This window comes from Schistocerca serialis, chromosome 4, assembly GCF_023864345.2.
Source record: "Schistocerca serialis cubense isolate TAMUIC-IGC-003099 chromosome 4, iqSchSeri2.2, whole genome shotgun sequence".
Classification (NCBI taxonomy): Eukaryota; Metazoa; Arthropoda; class Insecta; order Orthoptera; family Acrididae; genus Schistocerca; species Schistocerca serialis.
The window spans coordinates 771229897-771250400 of NC_064641.1; the positions used below are offsets into that span (position 1 = coordinate 771229897).

The 20504-nt window shown below is 44.4% G+C and overlaps 1 protein-coding gene across 1 annotated transcript in view; it reads right to left on the bottom strand.

Annotated features, from left to right (window-relative positions):
• Positions 1–20504, bottom strand: part of LOC126473332 (protein Skeletor, isoforms D/E-like) — a 337232-nt gene that overhangs the window by 205378 nt on the left and 111350 nt on the right. The window contains exon 5 of the mRNA XM_050100317.1: positions 5831–5993. Coding sequence (XP_049956274.1) covers positions 5831–5993 — 163 coding nt within the window. The remainder of the gene's footprint in view (positions 1–5830; positions 5994–20504) is intronic.

Sequence of the window (20504 nt, forward strand, 5' to 3'; positions counted from 1 at the left end):
GACCATCGTGTGACAACAAACCGAAACAACCTCGAGCTCGCACAAGCCGGTCTGACGACATGATCGAAAAAGTGGAGAGAATTGTTTTGAGGGATCGCCGAATGACTGTTGAACAGATCGCCTCCAGAGTTGGCATTTCTGTGGGTTCTGTGCACACAACCCTGCATGACGACCTGAAAATGCGAAAAGTGTCATCCAGGTGGGTGCCACGAATGCTGACGGACGACCACATGGCTGCCCGTGTGGCATGTTGCCAAGCAATGTTGACGCGCAACGACAGCATGAATGGGACTTTCTTTTCGTCGGTTGTGACAATGGATGAGACGTGGATGCCATTTTTCAATCCAGAAACAAAGCGCCAGTCAGCTCAATGGAAGCACACAGATTCACCGCCACCAAAAAAATTTCGGGTAACCGCCAGTGCTGAAAAAATGATGGTGTCCATGTTCTGGGACAGCGAGGGCGTAATCCTTACCCATTGCGTTCCAAAGGGCACTACGGTAACAGGTGCATCCTACGAAAATGTTTTGAAGAACAAATTCCTTCCTGCATTGCAACAAAAACGACCGGGAAGGGCTGCGCGTGTGCTGTTTCACCAAGACAACGCACCCGCACATCGAGCTAACGTTACGCAACAGTTTCTTCGTGATAACAACTTTGAAGTGATTCCTCATGCTCCCTACTCACCTGACCTGGCTCCTAGTGACTTTTGGCTTTTTCCAACAATGAAAGACACTCTCCGTGGCCGCACATTCACCAGCCGTGCTGCTATTGCCTCACCGATTTTCCAGTGGTCACAACAGACTCCTAAAGAAGCCTTCGCCGCTGCCATGGAATCATGGCGTCAGCGTTGTGAAAAATGTGTACGTCTGCAGGGCGATTACGTCGAGAAGTAACGCCAGTTTCACCGATTTCGGGTGAGTAGTTAATTAGAAAAAAAATCGGAGGCCTTAGAACTTGAATGCACCTCGTACAGTGTTGGCGGGAAGACCCCAAAGGAAAGCTTCAGCCGCCTACTCGGAAGGTTTTTCTCTCTTTCGCATATCACGCCATGTTCCCTTCACGAAGTGTGAGTGTTGTGTGCGTAAATGTATCTGATAAGCGTGGGTAGCTGTACTTGGTGTGGTATTTTTTATTGAATGATGATGCGAGAAGAGGAGGTGAAAACTTGCGCCGTCGCTTAGCCTGCAGCTCTCGAATAATATCAAGGGGACCAGCAAAGTTAACACCTCCACCCGACGGATGGAATTTCCACCAACGTATCTATGGTACCACCCTACCGGCGTACCACAGTTGGCAACTGAACTGCAACGTTCTGTTCAGCGACGTGAGCGGCCGTGAGGTATGTACCGAACCCAACTGAGCACGCCCTCCGAGCCGTGCCTCGAGCGACTCTGGACTACGAGCGCCGTCAGCGGCCACGATATGCACTGAAGATCCAAAGAAGCTGGTACCCATGCATAATATCGTGTAGGGCCCCCGCAAACACGCAGAAGTGTCGCAAGACGACGTGGCATGGACTAGAAAAATGTCTGAAGTACTGCTGGAGGGAATTGACACCATGAATCCTGCAGGGCTGTCCATAAATCCGTAAGGTTACGAAGGGGTATAGATCTCTTCCGAAAAACACGTTGCGAGGCATCCCATATATGCTCAATAATGTTCATTTCTGGGAAGTTTGGAGGCCAGTGGAAGTTTTTAAAGTCAGAAGAGTGTTCCTGAAGCCACTCGGTAGCAATTGTGTCCAATTGTGCCCAAGACTGTCGGAATGCACAATGGGCATGAATGGATGCAGGCGATCAGACAGGATTCTTCCGCACCTGTCACTTGTCAGAGACGTACCTAGACATATCAGGGCTTCCATATCATTCCAACTGCACACGCCCCACTGTGGTGTCAACGCCAGACACCACACTTGCTAGGTGGTAGCCTTTAAATCGGCCGCGGTCCGTTAGTATACGTCGGACCCGCGTGTCGCCACTATCAGTGATTGCAGACCGAGCGCCGCCACACGGCAGGTCTAGAGAGACTTCCTAGCACTCGCCCCAGTTGTACAACCGACTTTGCTAGCGATGGTTCACTGACAAAATACGCTCTCATTTGCCGAGACTATAGTTTAACATAGCCTTCAGCTACGTCATTTGCTACGACCTAGCAAGGCGCCATTATCAGTTACTATTGATATTGAGAATCATGTACCGTCATGACCGACGTTCTTCATTAACGGATTAAAGTTAAGTATTCCACCAGCTACGTCCGTTTTTCTAAATTCTAATTTCCTTGTCCTGTTCCAGACCTCACGCCAACCAGCGTGAGCTAAAACGCGTGCCTTTCGGCTTCCTCTGGTAACACGGTGTTGGCTGTCCTGCCAACCAAAACACCCACACCATTACAGAGCCTCCACCAGCTTGCACCGTCCGCTGATGACATGCGTGTCCATGGATTCATGAGGTTGTCTCCATACCCGTACACGTCTGTCCGTGCGATACAATTTGAAACGAGACTCGTCCGACCAGGCAACATGTTTCTAGTCATCAACGATCCAATGTCGGTGTTACCGTGCCCAGTCATCAAGGGTACCCGAGTGGGTCTTCGTCTGCGCAAGCCCACATGGAGGATGTTTCGTTGAGTGGTTCGCACGCTGGCACTTATTGACGGCCCAGCATTGAAATCTGCAGCCGTTCGCGGAAGGCTTGCACTATTGTCCCGTTGAACGATTCTCTTGAGTCGTCATAGGTCCCGTTCTTGCAGGATCTTCTTCCGGCCGCTGCAATGTCGAACATTTGATGTTTTACCGGATTCCTCATATTCACAGTGCACTCGTGAAATGCTCGCACGGCAAAATCCACACATTATCGCTACATCAGAGATGCTGTGTTCTATCGCTCGTGTGCCGACTTTAACACCACGCTCAAGCTCAGTTAAGTGTTGATAATCTTGTCATTGTAGCAGCAGTAACCGATCTAACAACTGCATCAGACGCTTGTTGTCTTATATAGGCGTTGCCGACCGCAGCGCCGTATTCTGCTTGTTTACTTGTCTCCGTATTTGAATACGCATGCCTGCACCAATTTCTTTGGCGCTTCAGCGTAGGATGGCCGGCAGTAGGGACCAAGCCATTCACGCTCAGAGCCACTTCGCTACGTTACCTTCGTTAGCGCCTCATATTTGCGGACATTGTGATAGGTGGGGTCTGTTTCTTGCTCTAGTACTTGACTCTTTGCATATTTGGAGCAACACAAATTAATTGAATCTTCTGTTTCTTGTGTTAGCTTGTTTGCTAATCATTTCTGCTCCTGTCCAGCTTTCGTACGACGGCAGATGCTGCACCGCTCTGTAGCCCACTTCTCCTTACCGTTGTGTATGAAGTCGTACACAACAATATCCTCACTTCATGAGGGACTGCAGACAGTGTGAAGTTACTCCTGCTCTTGGGCAGCATTTTATTTTCTGGGACTCTGCAGTTAGCAGAGTAGTTCGGTGCCTTAAGCAGCGCTGCAGAATACGGTAGGACCGAGTGGTTCTCACGTTGACATTGGTGGCAAATGGACCATAGGGCGTAGTAGTGAATCATTGTAGTGCGGAGAGGTACACCAGCCGTGAGGAAAGATCTTTTTTGGCAATCTATACGTATCACTGGCGTTATACTCAGAATTTTAATTATTAAATAGAATTTTATTTGTTAAATACTAGTGTCCAAGTCCACTTTTGGCATAGCAGATACAAGGAGTCGCCTACGAGTCATTAGAGCTTTAATACAAAAATACCACTATGCAGTAAACCAGTTAAATCAATAGACAAATGAATTTTACTAAGGTTTCGACGACATGCGATTAGCTACAAGCTATGCAAGACATTTCGGCTGCTCGCCAATCGGCGATAGGACGTTCTCAGAGTTTCACGATAATTCTCATTAATTGTGCCGTCTCGACTTATCACATGTTTCGATTACTCTGAATCATCTTCTAATCTAAGTACTTGCATCAACAACCCGCCCTGTCTACACAGAACCACATATCAGAGGATGGGTCTGCACATACAGTACTTCTTACTGAGTGTAAGGCTTAGTTAAAAGGCCTCTGGCCACCTGTGGACACCAAAAGTATTCCGAAGAAGATTCCAGCAGTGGGTTCGAAATATCAGGTTTGTAGAAAAGGTGGAAAAGACTGTGTGATAAAAACTTGCGTCATTCTTTCATTCTGCCTATTTGTGCAAACAATACTTCAAAGAAAAACAAATTACGTGTGAAACTTTAGCTTTTTTACCGAGAACTATAATAGTACGACGTGTATTAGCCACTGTAAGCTCATAGGATCTCATCACAATGCCATTACCTGATCGGACACATTCATAATGTCCTTTCATTGGATCAAGAATTTTGGCGTGCAGGGTGCAAATCATAACGATTTACAGCATACCACAGTGGTGTAGGGGAAGTTGTGACAAGCAATTTCATAGGACGCTTGCGGTCTATCAAGTGGTAAAACTGCCTCAGATTGACCTACAAAAGCCACGTAAGCGCCGCGTGACGTTTTCAATAGCCTCTCACCCACTTACGACGCCGGCTTAGACGGCAATTACGTTAACATTATTAATTTAAACTTTCCCGTGAGGGTGATGAAATAACAAAACTTTTGAAATCGTTTTGCGAAAACTAATTTCGTTTAAACTTGATCTAAGCTTAATCCTTACAAGCACAATAGTTTCGTAATAAGGTCAGACGAACAACACAATTTATATCTCAATTTTATGCTGTCAAAATTCACAATAATTGGAGATTTACACAAACGTCAGTTTATATTCTGTAAATGCAAGACCAAGAGATTTTTAATATTCAAGGATGATTTTAGATAGACTCTCACGGAGCGCGCATGCGCGGTAGTTTACGCGGCTTTTGTAGGCCAGTTCTCCAAGTGTACTGAATCAATGTATTTGTCTCTACTTCACTTACACCACTGTGGTACTCTGTAAACAGTTATGATTTACTCCCCGTATATGTACAACAGATGTGCAACGTTAAAGACGGGTTACCCACAAATATTCGCACGCAATCAATGTAGACACATTTGATTGTAATTAAATCGCACCAATTATATGATGAATTCAGAAGCCGTTTGAGTCGTATCGCTGATTTCAGTGAAATGATACGGTAACCAGAACAGAAATCTTATAATAAGATTATCGGTAATCATTTCACATTTGACATAGCAGAGCAGTATTTTGGTCTTATTGTTTACAAATAGATATGTTATATTTGCATAATAAATTCACTGTAGATGAATCTAAGTAGATGAAATTGGACCGTATCAGTAAACCTTTCTACAGATATGGTTTGATAGCATGAAAATATATGAATTGTCAGTGATGATTTAATTTATATGTTATAGCGGGCTCAGTCATATTAACATTATTGCCCAATTTAGCCTTTTTATAGTTTTTTTGTTTGCACAGTCCATGTAATAGACTGCATAAAAGTTTAGTTGTTAAAAGTTGCAGCAGAATGTTAATAGTATCCGTGAAATGAAACTTGGTACCTTACGCACCAGGACAAAAAATTATATTGCATTTCTACTTGTACTGCCACAAAACGTGTTTCTGTCACTGCAAATCGACTTTGGTGGTGTCTAGCAGAGGAGAGTGGCTTAGACGGAGGCCATCTAGACTAGTGAGACTGGGACTGCTGTACAGCAGGGCGTCTAGAGCTACACAACAAATCAGAAGAGAACTTTCACTAAATCTATATGCATATAAAGATGCAGTTGGGACTCTCTTTTACAACTTGAAAAATAAAAAAAAAGTGTTCGGCCAAATTAAAGCGGTCATTACTAACCTGGAGCTTCACCATCGTATGAGAAGTGGGGCACGAGCAGTGTCTGGGCGTCGACGATGACGATGTTGTCCGAGGACACGGCGTGCACGCCGTCCAGTGGATCGATCTTCTGCGGTTTCGGATAGTCGAAGTTCTTGGGGATTTTCACGTCGCCGAAGTTCACCTGCAACAGCACAGCCACCGTAGCATGAGAAATTTCGTGTTTACGTATGGACTGGTTTAGCTTAGTCGCTTGGGACAGTAGATGTTTAAGTATTTGTTTTGAAAATAGGCGTCTCACAATCACACTTCGTTTTTGTTTTATTTATTTATCTTTAGCTCATTTGGCGTCGTGACCCCAAACTTATATCTCTCCTTTAAAAGTTATGCAGAAGAACATGACTAATGTCCTATTTGCATTTTCTGTAGTGTTATTTATTGAGCTCTTGTATAAATACCTTTATGTGACCGAATAATCAAACTAACAGAACTCATTAAAAGAAAAAAAAAATCATGATCATAAATACTGAGTTATATGAATCCAAAATGATCGTGACAACGAAAATAATATCAATAACTGTAACAACAATTAGTACTGCTGTTGCTACTACTACTACCACTAACACCACCATCACAACTAATAATAATAATAATAATAATGATTATGTAGCATAAGATTTTTCAGGCAACTATTAATAACGTGTCAGGAAAGGACAAGGTGACTGCTATGACCTTCTACTAGAAACTGTCACGGCATCCGCTTAGAATGGTTTGGAAATACTGTAGTAAACACAAATTACAGTAGATTGGTCTAGTACGATCAGCAGTTCTCTTCATTTTTCCACGAATTTTAGTATCATGACTACCTAAAGTACTCATCCACTACGCTATCCACTTGAACGAATTAAATTCTCACAACACAGTTAAGAAGAAAGAGTAGCTAACATTAGTTTGCAAATATATATATATATATATATATATATATATATATATATATATATATATATATATATATATATAAAATCCTCGAATATGGGCTTGAAAAACTTGCACGTTCGTCATCCACGGCCTTCAGCTCACGTCGACGATTATTGCAAATGTATGTTACAGAGTGCTGTCACACCTCCGAACATTCTTAAAGAGAGCACTGGAAACATAAAGATAATTTCTTTATGTTGTATTCAAGGAATGGATACTCTTATCTCTTTTAAGTTCGTGTTACGAGCCACAATTCTCATAAGCCTAGTAGCTGTGTTGCCGTGTTAGCATTAGAATCCCCATATCGTTTAACGATGGGCTATACGAACTCCATGAATTAACATAATGTATTAACCAGGCTACTAGCTTCACGGGTGAAAATATTTCTTTGTTACGCCAACTAGATACCAAAATTGCCCCGAATGACAAAAAGGACTGACAATCGTAAAATAAACACATTTTAACCAATAGGTGGTCATTATTACCGGTCGGCGCATGGAATGTTAGATATCTTAAACGGCAAAGTAGGTTAGAGAACCTAAAAATATAATAGGGTTTGTTGAAGTTAGATATGGTGGGAGTGACTGAAAAAATGGTTCAAATGGCTCTGAGCACTATGGGACTTAACATCTGAAGTCATCAGTCCCCTAGAACTTAGAACTAATTAAACCTAACTAACCTAAAAACATCACACACATCCATGCCCGAGGCAGGATTCGAACCTGCGGCCGTAGCGGTCGCGCGGTTCCAGACTGAAGCGCCTAGAACCGCTCGGCCACACCGGCCGGCGAGTGACTGAAGTCCGGTGACAGGAAGAGCAGGGCTTATGGTCAAGACAGTACAGGGTTGTCAACACAAAATCAAATAGTTTCAGTGCCGGAGTTGACCTAATTAACGCCGAAAGATATGCAAATACACGTCCTTTTCTGCCAATGGGCCTTGGAAATGATAAGAGGTGACAATGATTTTTTTAGATACATTATGCTCACTGATGAAGCCACATTCAAAAACAATGGCGAATTAAATCGTCATGATTGTCATTGTTGGTTCCCTGTCAATCCACGCTGGCACAGACCCTTTAGCCGGCAGCTGTGACTGAGCGGTTCTAGGCGCTTCAGTCCGGAACCACGCGGTTGCTGCGGTCGTAGGTTCGAATCCTACCTCGGGTATGGATGTATGTGATGTCCTTAGGTTACATAGGTTTACGTAGTTCTAAGTCTATGGGACTGATGACCTCAGAAGTTAAGTCCCATAGCGCTTAGACCCATTTGAACCATTTGAACAGACCCGTTGACAATCAACACGAATGGTCGTTAATTGACTGGAGTGGAATTTTAAACGGTTACTTGATAGGACCGTATTTTTTTGACCGAAATGTTACTGAGGAATCTTATTTACAACTTTTCCGCAATGATTTGTTGGAGCTAATGGAAGATTTTTATTTAGAAACTAGACAACGAATGTTGTTCCAACAGGACGGAACAGCTCCCCATTATGCTAAAAACATGATCGGTGGATAGAACGCGGTGGACCAATTCAGTTGCCTCCACGTTCACCGGACGTAACATCTCCTGATTTTTTCTTGTGGGGGTGTTTAAAAAATATTGTTTATGAAAGACAGCCCACAACTAGAAACTACATGGAGCAACTCATTCAAAGAGCGTGTGCAGATATACCACGAGATGTGCTGCTCAAAACTGTGGACAACTTTCGCAGACGATTGATTTTATGTTTAAAGCAAATGGGGATAATTTTGAACAATTTCTTCGTGGCTAATTTCATTAATTAAGCACCCCAAATTGTGAGAGTCGAGGGGAATCACACTAATGATGCACCCCATGGGAACATCATTCTACTACGTCCATGTCGTCGTTCCTGGGTAACGCTAAAAGTAGGGTACAGTACATTTTGTACAAAAATAGCTTAATTTGGCGTAACGAAACAATTGGTGCACATTTTTTATCGATTTGATGCGTCTTTCTCGGATAATTCTAAATACATCAGAGTTCTTCCTCAATTTTACTTTTTACTCGATTTCAGCGCCATCTGTCAATGGTTTAAAAAATGTTTCAGACAAAACTTGATTACATTTTTCTGGAGAATCAGAATCTGCAGTAAAAGATGGGTGTTTCCATTTGAGATTTAAAATTGACCCCGGCTCCACACACGGGGGCGGGGGCTGGACGTCACGTGCAGTATCATTTGACGTCCCCCTTTGAGCTTACGAACTTGTCTTATCCACTATTTTTACCCGATATATAGTTTTCGAGATAATCTCATCCGAAACTTCAGATGGACCACCCTGCATGTCCACTGACTCCGCAGATGATCCAAGAGACTGAAAGAATGTACACTGGTGCGGAAAACTTACGGACGGGAGTAACTTTCGTGTGATGTGCTACTGCCCAGTAACATAGCTCCCGTGTATGTAACGTGCTCCGACCTTCCGCCACGTGAGGGTATGGCCAGCATTGTCGAACATTATCGTTCTGGTGGCCCAAATCTTATGGTGTGAGGAGGCATATTGTTGCACGCGTATACTGACCTCCAAATCTTTGAACACAATACTCTCACCAGTCAACGCCATTATGTCATGGTACTCCTTCCCAGTGTGCGTCTTATCAGAAGCGCATTCGGCCATGACTTCATTTTTATGGATGACAATGCACGACCGTATCGAACAGCACAGGTGAAGAACTCTGGTTGGAACAAGAGAAGACTCTGTGAATCGACTGGTCTGCCCCTCCCCTACCCCCTCCCTTCTCCCCGACTTATTTCCCATAGAGAACGTGTGGGATGCATCGGGAAGACGTACTACAGCACGTCCACTTGCACCATCGACCATCCAGCAATCGTCAACCGCATTGTTGGAAGAATGCATCGTCCTACCACAAGAAGTATTTACCAACCTAGTGGCAAGCATAGGAGCATGTGTTACTCTCAGTGGTGATCACATATCCTATTAGTAACCAAGTTCCGCATATCCAGGAGGCGGTCGTGATTCGCGATGATTTCTGTTCGTCTGCTTACGTATTCCCTTCTGTAATATACTGTAGCAATTCTTTCCACGTAAAGTCCAAGTTTCATCGAACTATGTGATTTGGCAGTGACACATGATGCGAAAGTTACTTTCGTCCTTAAGTATTTGATGAGATGAAATAAATTATTTGGATATTTAAGGGAGACGCAGCTTTAATTCGGCTGGGTGACTGGAATGAGGTGGTAAGAAAGGGAAGCTAAGAAAAGTGATAGGAAAAAATGGCCAGGGGGACGGGGAAGGGGGGAAGGAAAGAAAGAGGGTACGGCCTGATAGAATTCTTTGCACAGCATAATTTACTTATCGCTAGCTCTTGGTTTAGAAATGATGAAAGAGGGCTTTGTACGTGGAAGAGACAGTTTACACTGGGAAGTTCCAGTCTGATTATATGCACTGATGATCCAGAATATTATGACCAACGACCTTCTGTCAATATAAATCAGTCCAGGCGATAGCTGCGTCACCTGGCGAGTAGTGACTGCTAGTCAGACACTTGCACGGTGCATGTAGTATCAGTGAGTGTGCCGTTCGTGTGTAGAATGGGGAAGGCGTGCGATCTATCTGAGTTTGATCGGGGGCAGATTGTGATGGCCCGGAGGCTCGACACGAGCATTTCGGTAACGGTAGGACTTGCCGGGTGTTCGAGGAGTGCTGCTGTGAGTGTCTTCAACACGTCGCGAAACGAAGGTGTAACCACGTCCAGACATCGCGGGATTGGACGGCCACCCCTCATTACAGATGTAGGATGTCGTAGCCTTGGCAGACAGGAGAGGCGGAACTAACATCAGACTTAAATGCTGCCCAGAGTACAAGTGTGTCTGAACACAGTGCACCGAACACTCCAAACGATGGGCATCCATAGCTGACGACCCATGCATGTTCCAATATTAACACCACAATATTGGCAACTACTAATGAAATGGCACGTGGCAATCGGCACTGGCCGTTGCCGCAGTGGCAGAGCGTGGCATGCTCTGATGAATCCCGATACCTTCTTCATCATGCCGATGGGAGAGCGCGAATGCGTCGTCTCCCAGGGAAACAGCTCCTTGAACCTGTATTGCAGGACAAAGACAAAATGGTCGCGGCTCCATTATGCTCTGAAGAACAAGTGGTTCAAATGGCTCTGAGCACTATGGGAATTAACTTCTGAGGTCATCAGTGCCCTAGAACTTAGAACTACGTAAACCTAACTAACCTAAGGGCATCACACACATCCATGCCCGAGGCAGGATTCGAACCTGCGACCGTAGCGGTCGCGCGGTTCCAGAGTGTAGCGCCTAGAACCGCTCGGTCACTCCGGCCGGCCTCTGAAGAAGAACATTCACGTGTCCATCCATGGGACCAGTGGAGCTCGTGCAAGGCACCATGGCGGCGAAGGAGCATCGTACACTGATTGCAGTCCACGTACACCCATTCGCGATGATCTTGTTCCCTTCCCTTATCCTACGGGACCGATAACTTCGCTGTTTGGTTCCCTCCACCAGATCAACCAACAAACCAACCCTACGACAGTGGAATTTTTAACAAGATGATACGCCATGGCACAACGCCAGGAGTGTGATGGAGTGGTTTGAGGAACACAGTGGCGAGTTCCAATTGATGTGTTGTCGCCCCAACTCGCCAGATCTGAACCCAATCGAACACATCTGGGATGTGATAGAACGTGGCGTCAGAGCTCATCAACCCCCTCCCAGGAATTTACGGGAATAATGTGAGCCCTGTACTAGTTTGTTTTTAATATGCAGCTTTTCGAGTATACTTTCAAACTTGTTCTATTACGCTTTTTTATTCTCTAGATTTGAGGCAAAAAATAATATGTCATCAGCAATACGAAGATGGTCCACGTGCGCTTCATTAACACACATTAATTCTTCATTTTTGCCAATATGACGATATGAAGACTTCCCTTAGAACTGTCTAACAATATTTTTTTCACTTTGTCTTAACATTTTTAGTGATCTAGTAAGAAAAATAAAAAAATAAACATGTCCTCGAGGTGGAATAGTTTAGCAAGTGATTTTTAGCAGTGTCAGGAGCGTTAAGCTACAGTTTGAAAGACGACAAGGAAGTACTAGTTGCGGGGACTAGAATAGACAAGTACGCATACAGCCACCAAATTCATTGCTCTACAAAACTTAAGGACGAAACGGATAAAGTAACATAAGGTATTGGCGTCAGAGCTCATCAACCCCCTCCCAGGAATTTACGGGAATTAGGTGACTTTTGCGTGGTGATGTGGTGCTAACTCCCCCCATAATGTCCTGGCTGGTCAGTGTAATGATAAGATAGAGATTTAGAAATCAACTGCAAGCCATTTCCAGGGACAGATGTGGACATTGACCATAATTTGTTGGTTATGAACGGCAAATTAAAACTGAGTGTTTCAGAGCGAGTATTTGGCAACAACTGGAATACAAGCGAAGACGACTGGGTAGCTTTGAGACATGGGAACGCAGCAGAGTAATATATAGGTAAAAAGGAAAGGCCTGATAGAACTCCCTGAATAAGGGAGGAGATACTGAATTTAATGGGCTAAAGAAGGAAATATGAAGATGCAACAATGATGCAGGTAATACAGGTGCCTAGCAAATTAGAGTTACAGGAATTGCAAAATGGGTAAGCAAGAATGGGTACTGGAGAAATGCAAAGCTATAGAAACATCTGTTGTGGAAGTAACGGTAAGGTGTATGGCAAAAGCCCGTGACTGGCCTGACTACAGGTAGAGTCCAATCTTTCTCTTTATCACGGCAGTAGGAGTGGATGAGCCCCTCGCACTAGCAGCCTTTTACCCATGCCAAAGAACCCGATCACTCACTTTGACAGCAGAGTGTGTCCTGGGGCAGTCCTGGACGGACTGGAACGAGAAAAATCCTCCCTCCTCCCCTTTTAAGGATCGAACCCAGGGAACTCGAAGGCTGGAGTCTAGTGTACTACAGGCTAGACCATCATGCCTCTCAGAAACATGTTTGACTTGCGAAAATATACACTCCTGGAAATTGAAATAAGAACACCGTGAATTCATTGTCCCAGGAAGGGGAAACTTTATTGACACATTCCTGGGGTCAGATACATCACATGATCACACTGACAGAACCACAGGCACATAGACACAGGCAACAGAGCATGCACAATGTCGGCACTAGTACAGTGTATATCCACCTTTCGCAGCAATGCAGGCTGCTATTCTCCCATGGAGACGATCGTAGAGATGCTGGATGTAGTCCTGTGGAACGGCTTGCCATGCCATTTCCACCTGGCGCCTCAGTTGGACCAGCGTTCGTGCTGGACGTGCAGACCGCGTGAGACGACGCTTCATCCAGTCCCACACATGCTCAATGGGGGACAGATCCGGAGATCTTGCTGGCCAGGGTAGTTGACTTACACCTTCTAGAGCACGTTTGGTGGCACGGGATACATGCGGACGTGCATTGTCCTGTTGGAACAGCAAGTTCCCTTGCCGGTCTAGGAATGGTAGAACGATGGGTTCGATGACGGTTTGGATGTACCGTGCACTATTCAGTGTCCCCTCGACGATCACCAGTGGTGTACGGCCAGTGTAGGAGATCGCTCCCCACACCATGATGCCGGGTGTTAACCCAGTGTGCCTCGGTCGTATGCAGTCCTGATTGTGGCGCTCACCTGCACGGCGCCAAACACGCATACGACCATCATTGGCACCAAGGCAGAAGCGACTCTCATCGCTGAAGACGACACGTCTCCATTCGTCCCTCCATTCACGCCTGTCGCGACACCACTGGAGGCGGGCTGCACGATGTTGGGGCGTGAGCGGAAGACGGCCTAACGGTGTGCGGGACCGTAGCCCAGCTTCATGGAGACGGTTGCGAATGGTCCTCGCCGATACCCCAGGAGCAACAGTGTCCCTAATTTGCTGGGAAGTGGCGGTGCGGTCCCCTACGGCACTGCGTAGGATCCTACGGTCTTGGCGTGCATCCGTGCGTCGCTGCGGTCCGGTCCCGGGTCGACGGGCACGTGCACCTTCCGCCGACCACTGGCGACAACATCGATGTACTGTGGAGACCTCACGCCCCACGTGTTGAGCAATTCGGCGGTACGTCCACCCGGCCTCCCGCATGCCCACTATACGCCCTCGCTCAAAGCCCGTCAACTGCACATACGGTTCACGTCCACGCTGTCGCGGCATGCTACCAGTGTTAAAGACTGCGATGGAGCTTCGTATGCCACGGCAAACTGGCTGACACTGACGGCGGCGGTGCACAAATGCTGCGCAGCTAGCGCCATTCGACGGCCAACACCGCGGTTCCTGGTGTGTCCGCTGTGCCGTGCGTGTGATCATTGCTTGTACAGCCCTCTCGCAGTGTCCGGAGCAACTATGGTGGGTCTGACACACCGGTGTCAATGTGTTCTTTTTTCCATTTCCAGGAGTGTAGATGCCGCTTATAGGAAAATTAAGGAATCCTTTGGAGACAGAGGAGCAGCTGTATGAATATTAAGAGCTCAGATGGCAGGCCAGAACTAGGCAAAGAAATGAAAGCTGAAGGGTGGAAGGAATAAACAGAGAGTCTGTATAAGGGAAACAAACTCGAGGAGAATATTATAGAGAGAATATCAAGTGGCTGGAGACGAGATAGGAAAAAGGATACTGCGAGAAGAATATGAAAGAGCACTGAAAGAACTACGTGAAAACAAAGCCCTTTGAGTAGACGACAATCCTTCAAAATTATCGAGATCCTCGGAAGAGCCATCCATGACATAACTATTCCACTTGGAGTGCAAGATGTAGTAGACAGAAGATATATCTTCAGACTTAAAGAAGAATGTAATAATTCAATTTCCAAAGAATATAGGTGCTGAATATTGCGGAACCATCAGTTTCATAAGAGAAAGATGCAGAATAGTGACATGAAGTGTTTACAGAAGAATGGAGAAACATGGTAGTAGCCGACCTCAGGGAAGATCAGTTTGGGTTTTTACGTTTTATGTTAGAAGATTCGTTGAAGAAAGACCGACCTACACTTATAGTATTTGTTTATTCAGAAAGAGCATTTAACAGTGGTGACTAGGCTACACTCTCTGAAATTTGTAAGGTGGCAAGGATAAAATACAGGAGAACAAAGATTTTTTACAACTTGTTCAGAAACCAGCCTTCAGTTGTAGGAGTCGAGGGGCATGACAGGTAAGCAGTGGTTGAGAAGGGAGTGAGACAATGTTGTAACGTACCCCCAAATGTTGTTCAATCTGTACACTGAGCGCGCTGTGAAGGAAAACAAGGAGAAATTTGCAAAGGGAATTAAAGTTCAGAAAATAAACTGAGAAACTTCAAGGTTTGCCAATGACATTGTAATTCTCTCAGAGACATCAAAGTACTTGGAAGAGCAGTTGAACGGAATGGATAGTGTCTTAAAAAGAGATTATAAGATCAACAAAAGTAAAACGGGGATAATGGAAAGTAGTAAAGTTAAGTCAGGCGATTCTGGGGGAATTTGACTAGGAAATGAGACACCAAAGTATTAGACGAGTTTAGCTATTTGCGCAGCAGGACAACTGATGGTGGTCAAAATAGAGAGGGTATAAAATGTAGACTAGAAACAGCAAGAAAGGCACTTCTGAAAAAGAGGAATATAAATTAAAGTATTAAGAGGTGTTTTCTGAAAGCATTTGTTGGGCTATAGTTTAATGCGGAACTGAAACGTAAATGATAAGGAGTTCAGAAAAGAAGAGAATAGAAGCTTTGAAATGTGGTGATGTAGAAGAATGCTGCAAATTTGTTGAGAAGATCGAATACTTATGAGGATGTACTGAAAGAATTGGATAAAAAGAAATTTTTGGCACACGTTAACTAACAGGAGGTTCGGTTGAAGGGACTCATCGTGAGGCGTCAATGAAGTCAGTTCGGTATTGGGGGATGGGGGAGGGGGGGGGGTGGATGGGAATTGTGGATGGGGACCTGGCCTTGAATACAATTAGCAAGTTCAAATGGATGTAGATAGCCGTAGGTATGAATTGGGGCTGCAATTTACTTGCGCCTTCCAAAGACGTGTACCGCCTGCGGGATAGGGTATTTGCACGGGCAGGAAGCTAATAGTAAGTCCAAGAGAAAGCAGGAAATGCTTGCGCCTCATACAGACTAATTACTCCTCATTTGTTTCAGATACAGCGTGAAGTAAACGATGGTACTACAGACAACCAACGGAATAATGAGCTGAGTTACCACAATGGCGCTGCAATTGATTCCTAAATTCCTGTAAGCAGTAGTTCCGTTCCAGGTAATGCTCGTATCCTTCAGTTTCTGAGTTGGGGGATCATTACTTCTCCATCGCAACGACTCTTTGTCTGAAATGAATCTTACTTTGCGATGTTAAATTTACCGTCGTAATTTGTAGTTTTCACTTATTTTGAACAGATGTTAATTATTTATAGGCTTTAATCAATTGTAAAACATTCCCGTGTACTTGTTACGAGGCATATTTACTAGGCTGTTCTCAGAGTCCACTATAACTCCGGTGACGCGCTGTCCGCATCCAGTTGATTCTTATTCTAGTGTGAACAGCTAATTTTGACCTCGCTTACTTGGCCGGCAACGAAAAGAAGCATGGGTTCAAAGAGTTTTTGTTCTTCAGCCTTTGCTTCAACGTCCCGGACTAAAATAGAAATATAAGCGCAGGATCTTATGAACGTGCTATCGTTAGTAGTGTTCTCGCTTCCCGCGCCCGGGTTCCCGGGTTCGATTCCAGGCGGGGTCAGGGATTTTCTCTGCCTCGTGATGACTGGGTATTGTGTGCTGTCCTTAGGTTAGTTAGGTTTAAGTAGTTCTAAGTTATAGGGGACTGATCACCATCGATGTTATGTCCCATAGTGCTCAGAGCCATTTGAACCATTTTTTGCTATCGTTAATCTCTTTCGTGTCAGCATTAATTGTCATCCCTTTCCCTTTTATTTCATATTATTCCATAATTCCAGAACACAACGTTCACAACACAGGTACTCACCACAGTGGTCCATGCGACACAATAGTCCCATCTACGTCTTCACCTACACGCCACAAGCCATAATATGGTGAATAGCAAGTACCTCTATTGTTTGCCACCTTAGCTGTTACGTTCGCTTATACTGCACGGGGAAACTACGAGTGAGTTCGAATTTCTTATTGTGGCCATTTCGAGAAGTACATATGAGAGGAAGTAGTTTGTTTCCTTACTTCAAAAATGGCTCAAATGGCTCTGAGCACTATGGGACTTAACTTCTAAGGTCATCAGTTCCCTAGAACTTAGAACTACTTAAACCTAACTAACCTAAGGACATCACACACATCCATGCCCGAGGCAGGATTCGAACCTGTCTCCGCAATATCCTTTCTTTCAGGAGTGCTAGTTCTGCAAGTTTCGCAGGAGAGCTTCTGTAAAGTTTGGAAGGTAGGAGACGAGATACTGGCAGAAGTAAAGCTGTGAGTACCGGCCGTGAGTCGTGCTTCGGTACCTCAGATGGTAGAGCACTTGCCCGCGAAAGGCAAAGGTCCCGAGTTCGAGTCTCGGTGGGTCACACAGTTTTAATCTGCCAGGAAGTTTCACTTCTTTTTTAATTGTACATTTTGAATTGCTAGATAAGGTCAGATTCTAAATCACTATTATTATGCAAGTATTTTAAAAAGGCCTGACGAGAAAATTCGGATAAACAGACTACACCTTTGGCAAGGCAACATGGTTCCTTCACCATGACACGGCATGTGCCCAGTAAGTTTTGTCAAACATCATTAGTTGGGGGATAAATTGATAAAAACGAATGTTGTCAACAGATGTTTGGCACTGTTGATGATGTCGGTGGTACAGTTCTGTGATTGACAGCAGCGGTGATAGACAAGAAGTGAGTTTTTTTTTTTTTTTTTTTTTTTGAATGAAATGAGTAATAGCTGGACCTAGGAATTGGAAATTGCAAAGTGGAAAGAGTATCCTTGAAATAAAGAACAAAAAATGTATTTAACAAATTTTATACACGATAGATGCTGTCGAACTACATGCCTGTTTCTTTATAATAATATCTGCTACCAATTACAATACTGAAGGTGATTTATTTACGAAACAGTCGGTTTCGGGTTTGTGTCAATCTTCAGGTGATTATACATTGAATTTCACATGGCCACATTAAATTTTGGGGTTCTGTGTTCAAGTAAAAGGCAGAATATCTTATCTTGACTAAATAGAAACAAGTGAAAAAAACTGGAAGTGGCGAAGTGACATGGGCTGAAAATTTAGTGTACTTCTTCTGCGTGCTTCGCACTTTTTATTAGCCAGTGTAGTTATTTTTGCCTCGACCATTATGCTGCCCCCAACGTATAAACTGATCTGACAGAAGTCGTTGGATACCTCCTAATATCGTTTCGGACCTCCTTTTGTCCAGCGTAGTAGAACAGAAGCTCAAGGTGGTATGAACTCAACAACTCGTTTGATGTTCCCTGCAGAAATATTGAGGCATGCTGCCTCTGTAGTTGTTAATGATTGCGAAAGTGTTGCCGGTGCAGGATTCTGAGCACGAACTTACCTCTCGATTATGTCCCATGAATGTTGTATTAGATTTATTTGGGCAATATGGATGGGCAAATCATTCGCTCGAACTGTTCAGAATGTTCTTCAAACCAATCGCGAACAATTTTGGCCCAATGACGTGGCTCATTGTCATCCATAAAAATTCCGTTGTTCTTTGGGAACACGTAGTCCATTAATGGTTACAAATGGTCAATGATCCGCTCAGTTGAATCAGAGGACCCACTGCATTCCATGTTAACACAGCCCACGCCATTATAGAGAAATATGGAAATTTGTTGTAAGGTCTTAAGGGACCAAACTGCTGAGGTCGTCGGTCCCTAAGCTTACGAACTACTTAATCTAACTTAAACTAACTTCCACTAAGGACCACACACACACACACACAGACACACACACACACACACACACACACACACACACACACACACACACACACACATGCCCGAGGGAGGACTCGAACCTTCGACGGGGGGAGCCGCGCGGACCGTGACAAGATGCCTCAGACCGCACGGCACCCTACCTGACCATTACGGAGACAACACCAACATGCACAGTGCCTTGTTGACGAATTGGGTCTATGGCTTCGTGGGGTCTGCTCCACACTGGAACTATACTATCAGCTCTAACCAACTGAAATCGGGACTCATCTGAACAGGCCACGGTTTTTAAGTCGTCTAGGGTCCAGCCGATATGGTCACGAGCCAGAAGAGGCGCTGGAGGGGATATCGTGCTGTTAGCAAAGGCACTCGTGTTGGTCGTCTGCTGCCATAGCTCATTAACAGGAAATTTTTATGTTAAGGCTGTCGGCCACTGCGTTGTCCGTGGTGAAAGATAATGCATGAAATTTGGTATTTTCGGCACAATTTTGGCACTGTGGACCTTGGAATCCTGAATTCCCTAACGATTTCTGAAATGGAATATCCCATGACTCTAGCTCAAACTGAAACTTCTTTATTAAAAATTTTACTTTAACTGCTGAGTGAAATTGAATGCAAGTGAACCTACTTTCTCTTTATTTATACTTATCATGTCAACACTGACCCACAACACTCTAGCGCAACGCAATCTGATTGCTCAAAAAAAGGATAATCTGACTTCAAATAATTAATTCAGAAGAATAGCGCTGACTAAAAACAAATCCTAACAATAACCTATACATTTCATTAAGCACTTACCTCACAAAAATCTTCATTACGCGAACTACTTCAATACAGCAAGCGTCAATACTGCCAACTAAATAAAAGATTCTAACTACTAAAGCCACTAACTACTAATAGGCATGTGGTTAGCAAAGGAAGGATTTTGTTGCAAACCAAATAATGTATTTTTTTACCTTAATAATGTGACATCCAGTTCAAACACGAATATAAATCGTCATTGACATCTAGTACAAAGGTATATAATCATGAATAATATTCAGTCTCCAAGTCGAACATGTACAGATCGTTAGCCTACGCTAACACTCCAGACCTGATAATTTCCAAGAATGATTGCCTGTCGAAGTCGCGGGGTGCAAACGATACATATCGAACGTGCGATCCTAAATCGATCACGCGACTCTGGTGGTCGGCGTTATGAGTATGTTTACGGTGGTCACTGCAGCAATGACAAAAGAAGACCGTTACAAAAATACTTGTAATTACAAGGGAGATGACTCACCTTACTCGTCGTTAGTGTTGTCGTTATGAGAAAGGCCATGTGATGTATACGCTGCGGGAACAATTCCCTTTTTGCCATTAACTCACGAAGGTATGTAACTACGAGCAACTAAGGGAACGACGGAAAACAGATAAAAATGACTATCAAAAATAATTGATCATAACGCCCGCAACCAGAGTCGCGTGATCGATTTAGGATCGCACATTCGATATGTATCGTTTGCACCCCGCGACTTCGATAGGCAATCATTCTTGGAAATTACCTCAGACCTCTACCATCCATCAATGCTAACTTCTCACATCCAACATCCATCACTGCTGGCCGTTCACCTCCAATTGCCCAACACTACTTCCATCATTGCTGGCGACTAATTTCCGACAACGAGTCCAACCAGCCACAGAATCTCTTACAAATAAAGCGCAGTCAGAGATCCAATGCAAAGCTTTACACAGTGTTGCCAACACAGAAGCACCCCACTTACACAACTACCACTCCGCGT